The sequence below is a fragment of the Vombatus ursinus genome, unplaced genomic scaffold (genome assembly GCF_900497805.2).
Source record: "Vombatus ursinus unplaced genomic scaffold, bare-nosed wombat genome assembly UNPS02002461.1, whole genome shotgun sequence".
Classification (NCBI taxonomy): Eukaryota; Metazoa; Chordata; class Mammalia; order Diprotodontia; family Vombatidae; genus Vombatus; species Vombatus ursinus.
The window spans coordinates 12,562-22,534 of NW_020942239.1; the positions used below are offsets into that span (position 1 = coordinate 12,562).

The 9,973-nt window shown below is 39.2% G+C and overlaps 2 protein-coding genes across 2 annotated transcripts; both read left to right on the forward strand.

Moving 5' to 3' along the window:
* The first annotated feature begins 789 nt into the window (after positions 1–789).
* Positions 790–1,407, forward strand: LOC114048696 (olfactory receptor 7A5-like). Its single transcript, XM_027869784.1, has one exon. The coding sequence runs from the start codon at positions 790–792 to the stop codon at positions 1,405–1,407; it is 618 nt and encodes a 205-aa protein (XP_027725585.1).
* Positions 1,408–3,871: 2,464 nt separating this feature from the next.
* On the forward strand, positions 3,872–4,810 carry LOC114048681 (olfactory receptor 7C1-like). The gene has a single exon (XM_027869759.1). The coding sequence runs from the start codon at positions 3,872–3,874 to the stop codon at positions 4,808–4,810; it is 939 nt and encodes a 312-aa protein (XP_027725560.1).
* Positions 4,811–9,973: the final 5,163 nt, after the last annotated feature.

Here is a 9,973-nt window from a genome sequence, read left to right on the forward strand (position 1 = left end):
AGGAACTAGAGTTTCTTGGCCTAAAGGAGAGAAAACATGCAATATGGGCTAACTGTCTTCACATATTTAAAGGGATATTATGTGAGAGACAAAAGGGATTTGTTCTGCAAGGACTCAGAGCATAGAATGAGAGCATTGGATGGAACTTGAAAACAATCATATTTTGATTCAATAGAAAGGAAAGTAAGGGCAAACCAAGAGTGGAATAAACTCCCTCAGCAAGTGGAGAGGTTCCTTTCCATGGAGGTCTTCAAGGAATGGCCAGATGCCCAATTGCCAGGTATATTTTTGTGCCAGGATTTTTATGGGGTACAGTTTTGTCCTACATGTCCTATGAGGTCCCTTCCATTACTGTGAGATTTTATGATTACATGTGAAGAAAGGAAAGCCCAAATTTTCAAACATATGAGATCCTTGTCCTCTCTCTCTGCTGTTGTCTGCAAGAACAGTCCTGCCCTGCCCATGGTGATTCTTAGGCAAATTTCAGATGGGATTCATAAAATGTTCACTTCTACTTGTGGTTGTTCATGTTTCAAAGACTGTCTGAACTGGAAGGAATCTTAGAGATCATTAGATGCAAGTTTTTTGTCTTGCATGGAGGTGGTATGTGGAAATAGTGATTTGTCCAAGATCACAAAGGTAATAAGTGACAGAGAGAGGGACCGAACTCAGAAATTTTAAGTCAGAGTCTAGTCAGAGTCAGAGTTCTTTCCTTTTCTTGTACAAGGATAAGTGTATTTTCATGTCATGCTCTTCTCATTTCTTTTTCCCAGCAGAAAAGTCAGCCCCATGGTACCAGGAAACCAAACACAATTCACTGAATTTATCCTCCTAGGATTTTCTGAAAAACCAGAGCAGCAAGGCCTCCTCTTTGGGCTGTTTTTGGGCATGTATTTGTTCACAGTGGTGGGAAACCAACTCATAATGCTGGCCATTGGCTCTGACTCTCACCTCCACACCCCCATGTACTTCTTCCTTTCCAACTTGTCCTTTGTGGATATCTGTGTGCTGTCTACCACAGTCCCCAAGATGCTGGTGAGCATCTTGACACAAAACAAGGTCGTCTCCTATGCTGCTTGTCTTGCCCAGATGTACTTCTTTATTGTTTTTGGTGGTTTCGACAATTTCCTCCTCACTACAATGGCCTATGACCGTTTTGTGGCTATCTGTCATCCTCCACACTATGCAGCCAAAATGAGCCCCGATGTCTGTAGCCTACTGGTTCTGCTCTCCTGGATAATAAGCCTTCTAGATTCCCTCCTTCAATGTGTGATGGTAACACAGATCTCCCTCTGCACAGACCATGAAATTCAGCACTTCTTTTGTGATCTTGCTGAGGTTCTGAAACTCTCTTGTTCTGATACTTTCACCAATTATGCCTTAATATATTTTGCTGCTGACGGTTAGGGGAAGAGAGACAGAGATAGGAGCCAAAAAAGGTTAGAAGGGTTTTAAGGAATAGATAAGATTGTATATGTGATATTATGATGGGAGAGAGAAACACTTTCAAGTTTTTGAAGGAGAAAGGTAAGGTGTGCTATGCTTAACCTCAGAGATCAGAACTAGAAATAATGCATGGAGCTTCAAAAAAAAATTTGACTTGATAGAAGGAAAAATTTCCATATAATTACAGCATTGGGACTCTACAAGAAGCACAGGCAGACATTACACCATACCTAGAGGGAATGTCATGGGGTTCCAGGAAGGGGAGAAGTCGACCATTAGAAAAAGGATTTCCACAGGCTGTGCTATCCCTTTGTAAAAAGTACTCCCTAAATTTGATCCCACTCTCCCCTGCTTGATCTCTGTACTTCTGGGAGAATATATCACTGTTGTTTTTTTCTTTGGAGGGGTGGGTTATTTTATACAAACTTTTCATATTATTCAACCTTAGTAAACACCCCTTTCTAGAAACCTATTAATGTCTCTAATTGATATCAACTTAAAATTAATAGCGAAATCATAAGTTTATAAGTGTTTAAGTTTATAAGTATCAGAAAACCACCCCAAATACCTCAGGGCTAGCCCTAGAACCTTAAGGGGAAAGATAGTTGTTGGTCTGAGTGTGGGTTAAGAGAGTAACCCCACAGTCTATCCTACACATGTGAAAAAGACTTGAGGATCTTAGTGGAGGATAAGCTAAATATGAATCAGCACAAACCTCCTTTGGCCTGGACACAATAACCTACTGGAGGATATTTCTCTCTTACGGGCCATCAACCCCAAGAGGCTCTAGTCTTGCTACTACTACCAACACTACCCCCAAAATGAGGAAGAATTTCTTTTTCTTAATCTCTCCAAGTTTTCTCTCTTTTGGGTTTCAATGTATCTGATGACAATAGTTATGTGCTCTACTTTTACTCTTCTGAAGTTACAGCTATATTCAGTATTTGAAGGGCTAGCAACAGGAATGAAATATTTTCCTTACCCTAGAGAGAACATGGCAAAAAGCCAAATATAGAATTGGTCTCAGAAATTAAACAAACCAGCAAACAAACTCTTTAACAAGAAAGATTTGAAAATGTGAAATGGGCTCTATCAGGTGGTGGTAGGATCCTATTCATGGGAGGTCTTTAAAAAATAGCTAGATAATGACTTTCCTCCTGTAAAATGACCTTTCATCTCCATTCCTGTTGGGGATTTCAAATTCTTGACTCTGTGGCCTAGGCCTTCTCACCCTTCAACTTCTTTCCCCCATGTTACCTTCCTTTTCCCATTGGTGAGTTCCTTCAAGGAATTCCTCATTTTGGGAAAGAGCTCAGGTTTGTCCCCCTTTTTTGAAAATGATCAAGAGGTTTCCATTGGATTGCAAACTCACTATGAGTCAACATTAATATGACAGACAAAATGACCTAATGAAACAACCTACATTAAAGGAGATATAGCTTCCAATAAGAAGGAGATGATCATCTCATTGTCTGTGCCCATAATCAGACCACATCTGAAATTTTGCCCTTAGTTCTGGGCACCACAACTTAGAAAGGACATTGATCATCTGGAAAGGTGCAAGGAAGAGTAGCCAGGATGATGAAGGACCTGTGTAGATCAGTTGAAGGAACTAGAGTTACTTGGCCTAAAGGAGAGAAAACATGCAATATGGGTTAACCGTCTTCTCAGATTTAAAGGGATATTTGTGGAAGAGAAAAGGGATTTGTACTGCAAGGACTCAGAGCATAGAATGAGAGCATTGGATGGAACTTGAAAACAGGCATATTTTGGCTCAATAGAAAGGAAAGTAAGACCAAACCCAGAGTGGGATAGGCTCCCTAAGGGAGCCAGGATGTTTCCTTTCCATGGAGGTCTTCAAGGAAAGGTTAGATGCCCACTTGCCAGGTATATCTTTGTGCCAGAATTTTTATAGAGTACAGATTTTTCTCATGTGTCCTATGAGGTCCCTTCCATTTCTATGTGATTTTATGATTTCTGTTGAAGAATGGATAGCCCAAACTTTCAGTCATATGTGATCACTGTCCTCCCTCTCTGCTGTTGTCTGCAGGAATGGTCCTGTTCCACCCATGGTGTCTCCTTCTTTATCCTGGGACTCAACGGTCATTGATGCTTAGAGCAAATTTAAGATGGGATACATAAAATTTTCATTTCTAAATGTGGTTGTTCATGTTTCAAGGACTGTCTGAACTTGAAGGAATCATAAAGGTCATTAGATCCCAGTCCTTCATCTTGCATTGAGGAGGAATGTGGAAATAGTGTCCAACACCACAATGATAATTAGTGGCAGAGACTGGGACAGAAGTGAGAAATTCTAAGTCAGAGGCTGGACATAGTCAGAGTTTTTTCTATCTCATATGCAAGACTAGCAGTATTTTCATGTCATACTCTTCTCATTTCTCTTTCCCAGCAGAAAGTCAGCCCCATGGTACCAGGAAACCAAACACAATTCACTGAATTTATCCTCCTGCGATTTTCTGAGAAACCAAATGAGGAGGGGCCCCTCTTTGGACTATTCTTGGGGATGTATTTGATCACAGTGCTTGGAAACCTGCTCATAATGTTGGTCATTGGCTCTGACTCTCACCTCCACACCCCCATGTACTTCTTCCTTTCCAACTTGTCCTTTGTGGACATCTGTATGGTGTCCACCACAGTCCCCAAGATGCTACTGAGCATCTTGACACAAAACAAGGCCATATCCTATGCTGGTTGTCTTGCCCAGATATACTTCTTTTTGCTTTTTGTTTGTTTGGACAATATGCTTCTCACTGCAATGGCCTATGACCGTTTTGTGGCTATCTGTCACCCTCTACGCTATGCAGCCATCATGAGCCCTCAGCTCTGTAGCCTGCTGGTTATGTTCTCCTGGATTATAAGCTTTCTAAACTCCCTCATTCACTGTCTGAATGTAACACGGCTCTCCTTCTGTACAGACCATGAAATTCAGCACTTCTTTTGTGATCTTGCTGAGGTTCTGAAACTCTCTTGTTCTGACATTCTCTTCAATTATATCTTCATATATTTTGTTGCTGGACTGCTGGGTATTCTCCCTCTCACTGGGATCATTTTCTCTTACAGTCAGATCTGTTCTTCCATCTTGAAAATCCCATCTGCTCAGGGTAAGTATAAAGCCTTTTCCACCTGTGGATCTCACCTCTCTGTTGTTTCCTTATTCTATGGCACAGAATTTGGAGTGTATTTGAGCTCCTCTGCTACCCACTCTTCCTGGAAGAGCACAGTTGCTTCAGCAATGTATGCTGTGGTCACTCCCATGTTGAACCCCTTCATCTATACACTGAGGAATAAAGATATAAAAGATGCCCTTAGGAGGCTTATTAGCAAAATAGCCTCCTCTAAGTGATGAGGCTGGCTCCTAGTACTTAGAATAGGACACAAGTACTTCTGGAGAAAATACTGGAAGGCAGAAATCTTGGATTCCTCAATTCTCTCCACCACTCCAGTCTATCCTTCATTTAGGCACAAAAGTGATTTTCCTAAAGTACAGCTTTGACCCTGTCACCCCTCCTAAGCAATGAATGCCAGGGATTCCCTATTGCCTCCAGGATCAAATGCAAAATCCTCTGTTTGACTTTCAAATCCCTCCATAATTTAGCCCCTTTTTATCTTTCCAATCTTTTAATACTTTATTCCAGACCACATACTGTGAGCTCCACTGAGCCTCCTTGCTGTTCTATGAACAAGAACTTCCATTTCTTGGCTCTGGGTATTTTCTTGTGCTGTCCTCCATGTCTGGAATGCTCTCTCTACTCAACTCCAGCTAGTGGGTTCTTTTGTTTCATTGAAGTAACAATTTTTTTAAATCCCATTTTTACTGGAAGCCTTTTCCAACCCCTCTTAATTCCACTCCCTTCCCTCTGTCAATGATTTCCTGGTAATCCAGTATGTTTCTTCTATGTATACATTTGTTTGCGTATTGTCTCTCACATTAAATCGGGAGATCCTTGAGATCAGGGACAATTTTTTGCCTCATTGTATCCCCAAAGCTTAGCAGGATATCTGGCATGTATTAGGTGCTTAATAAATGTTGATTGATGAATCGCAAGGTTCCTGTCTTACTGACTCACTCACCTATTGACTATAAATGACCTTCATCTTAATTCTTCATGGTCGCTATTCATGGTATTTATACCATAACTACATCTGACTGAACACCTCCTGTTTCCTCATGCCATTTTCCAGCTCTAAAAAGTGCTAGAAATGGAGTGAAAAAGACAGGATTTCAGCATAGCTATGTGCCCATGGCCAAGTCACTTAATATCTTTATCCTTCAATTTCATCATTTCTGTAATGGAATTGGAAGACTTGCACTGACTATGTGAAACTTTTTTTCTCTGTACATCAGATCAAATATTGTATGTGAAAGTGTTTTGTAAACCACGAAATACTATATATCTGCAGGAAAGAAAAAAAAAGAGAAAATCAATATGGGATTTCATCCCTGGGAGTCTAGGTCCTAGTTCCTCCATGTCTTTGTATGTGGCCATTATGAGTCGCTGTGGTTAAAAATAAATTCATCACATCATGGCCAACCCACTCCTGATGAGCCTCTTTGTGCATTGCCTGATGCCATAGATGAAGTCTTTCTAGTGTAGTTGTACCTGGAAGAACTGGAGCTCTGATAATATAGCCTCTGAGAAACTGTGATCAACTCCATTTGACAATGAGATATTGAATGGGTACATCTATTCAAAATCCAATTGCTTTTGTGATCATTTTTGTCATCATTGCCCCCAAACACAGATGTGGGATTTCACTACTTTGCTTAAGATGCATCATGGGCTCCCTATTACAGCTATGATAAAATTTCTTCTCCTGTGACATTTAAAACCCTTTATAATCCAAGTCCAACATATATGTTCCTGGTCTGATTTCACATAACTGCCTCAACATACTCTACATTCCAGGTGAACTCACCTACCTGTAATGATGTTCCATCTCTCCCCTCACAGCCTTGACAAAGGCAGTTTCCCATGCATGGAACAAAGGGGAGCCCATACTCATCTCTATATCTTCAATTCTCAGTCCCTTTTATAGCTGAATTCAAGTTCTAACTCCAAAAAGAATTCCTGATTTCTCCAATTGTTAGCATTATCCCTCATTCTTATCATATTATTCTCACTGCATTAATACTTGCTTATCTATGTGTATCTTGAATTTCTCTGGGCCCATGGAATAGAAGTTTTTATAAGGCAGAGACTGTCTCATATTTGTTTTTTAATCTAAAGCACCTAACTCAATAACTATGACAATGTAGGCATTTAATGAACGTTTGAAATTAATTGACTCATCTTTGCCTCTCTTTCTTTCTCTATTATGAATTCCAAACTCACAGTAGGGATCCAGGAGGTCCTCTACTCAAGCTTCTTAAATAATTAAATGATCCTCTCTAGATCTAAAATGTCCCTGAAAAAAAAGTGATCATCCATCTTTTGTTTGAACTCTTTCAGTTAAAGGGAACTTCTTACCCAATAATTGGCCATTCTCACTATTTGACTGACTGCTTTAGTTGTGAGAAAATCTTCATTAGACTGAGTAAAAATCTACCTCCCTGTAACTGCTACTTATTATTACTAATATTACCCTCAGAGGCTATATAGGAAAAGAAAAAAGAAGGGAGAGAAGATGGCTACATGTCTATCCACAAAGTTATATATGAAAGAAAATTGCCACAAAATAGGAAAAATAGCAATTAAAACATTCAGAATTTCAGTCTCATTCAAGAAAGAATAAAATTAGTTTCCTCAGATGTCAATTCAAAAATGCAAAAGTATGGCTGATATAGGTGATAAATGGAGATATTAATGAAAAGAGGCAAATTTGATCTCAAAGAGACTTGAGAGGGTAAAACCTATGACTAAAATATGGCTCTGAAAAAGATGGCCTATTTAAAAGAAGCAGCATATGTAAAATATGAGGTGGGGTCTCACTGTGTATTAAGATATACTCTAGTAAAGAAATCCAGGCACCAGAATCAAGAAGCAAAGTAGAATGCATTGAAAGAAACATCACGCTGATCCTTCCATTTGTGCTCAAATAGAGAAAGCTTAACCTTTCTTCCATATCACAGCCATTCAAATACTTTAAAATGGCCATTATGTCTCAATTTAGTCTTCCCTTTAACAGGCAAAAAATTCCCAGTTTCATCCGTCAATCCCCATATGACATGGATTCAAGGCCTTTCACCACCTTGCTTGCTCTTCTCTGCATGCTCTCCAACTTGTCAGTGTTCTTCTGGAACCATGCTGTCCTGAATGAAACACCATGGTCATGATGAAGTCAGATGAGGACAGAGTACAGAGAGATGGCCATATCCTTAATCTTGCAATTTATGCTTCTTTTAATGTGGTGCAAGATTGCATTGGCCTTGGCAGTTGCCACATCATACTGCTCAATTCGTTTTGAGTTTGTCGTACACCAAGACCCTAAGGTCTTTTTCTCAGACCATCCACTATCTATTTATGATTCTCCTATCTTGTACTTGGAAATTGAAATGTTGTATCCAAATATGTCTTTACATTTATTCCTACTGAATTTCATCTTAGAAGATTCAGCTCAATGGTTTAAACTGTCTAAATCTTTTTGAATTTGTCTGTTTTCATCCAGTGCGTTAGTTATTCTTGGCAGCTTTGTGTGTCATATGCAGATTTGATCACCCCTTTCGAAATCATTGATAAAAAAGTTAAATGGCACAAGGCCAGCAGAGATGCCTGGACAATCTATTGGAGACTTCCTGCCATTCACTGAACTATTAACAACAAGATGTTGCAGTGGATAGAGAATGGGACTTAGAGTCAGTTCAATCATACCTCAGACCCTTACTACCTGTGTGTTCTTAGTCAAGCAACATAACCCCTTGTGACTCAGTTTCTTCATCTTAAAATGAGAATTAAAAGTAGCACCTACCTCACAGAAATTTTTGAGGATTAAATGAATTAATATACAAACAAAACAAATTAATATTAATTAATGTATATATAAACTACTTGGCAAAATACAAAACTCTATATATATGCCAACTATCACAATGACTACTTATGGAATCTGAACATCATGAAGTTCCTAATCCATGCATTTGCCACTAAGTCTGCATTTCACCATCTTTTCTGCAAAAATAGTATTAGATATTATATCAAATATTCCTTCCTACAACATATAAAAAAACCTGTATTATATCCACGGCTTTTTAAATTCTTATTTGCACATTAGTATAAATTCCCAACATGTCTAGACTATATTTTTATTTAAAATTTCTACATTTCCATGTTGTCAAATACAGGGCTCTGCCCTTAACAGTTTTACATTAAATGCTTGTTGAAATGCATTGAATCCCCTGTTTCTGAATGAGAACTTGGGTTCAGTGAAGAGCATGCTGAACCTAGAGTCAGGAAGTTCTGAGTTTAAATCTGGTCTGAAACAAGGATGACTCTGGGCAATACATTTAGCCTCTCTGCCTCAATTTCTCCATCTCTAAAATGGGAATAACAATTGCAGTTCCCTCTCAGGATTCTTGCAAGGATCAAATGAAATACCATTTATAAAGTATTTTCCTGACCCTGAAGTGCTATAAAATACTAGCTATTATTAATATTAAGTATTCTATAAGTTAGTCTCAGAGATTAAGGCTGAAAGCAGTTAAGTGATTACCCAGAGGCACATAACTAGTAAGGGTCTTGAGTAGGATAGGTCTTCCTGACTCCAAGTCTAGAGTTCTACCCTCTATGCCTCCAAGCTTCCTGAGTAAATGAATCAAAATGGATAAGGGATAATAAAAAAACTGGATCACCCACTCCACTCAAACTATGGGTATGAAACACTTCTTACAGAAACCTTCTCCCTCCATTGATAATTATGAGCATAGAAATGATAACACTTGGGGCAACGAGGTGGCGCAGTGGATAGAACACCAGCCCTGAAGTCAGGAGTACTTGAGTTCAAATCCAACCTCAGACCAAACACTTGACACTTAGTAGCTGGGTAACCCTGGGCAAGTCATTTAACCCCAATTGCCTAAAAATAAATAAATGAATGAATGAATAAATAAAATGATAACACATGAGGATCAAAGATAGAAGACTGAAATTTTCTCTGATCTTCACAAACTATTAGACCTCTCCAAAATTGAAATTATACACCAAAGATAAACCAACTTTGGCTATTTCCACAGTCTAGGGCACCAGGAACTCAAAAGAATGTAAAAAAACCAAAACAACAAAACAGTGAACTAAGGCCCAACTCAAGTTCATTCAGTGCCCCATTCTCTACCATGCTACCACCAGCTAGATTAAGGTCCTATGGACTTGCAACAAAACTCAATCTCCCACCTAATCCCTTCTACTTTCCAGTGCTGAAGAGATCCAGTCTCCAGGGTGTGGAATTTTGCTTGGGCCTCTGTAATCCATGCCATGACATTTTCCTATGCTACAAAAGATCTCTATTGCAGGCCAGAGACAATGAGGGAACAAGGAAGGACATGTGTCTGGGCTTGAAATAGAACACAACTCCA

What these genes read in the sequence shown, in the direction of transcription:
- LOC114048696 (XM_027869784.1), top strand. Translation starts at nt 790, where the DNA reads ATGGTACCAGGAAACCAAACACAATTCACTGAATTTATCCTCCTAGGA.
- LOC114048681 (XM_027869759.1), top strand. Translation starts at nt 3,872, where the DNA reads ATGGTACCAGGAAACCAAACACAATTCACTGAATTTATCCTCCTGCGA.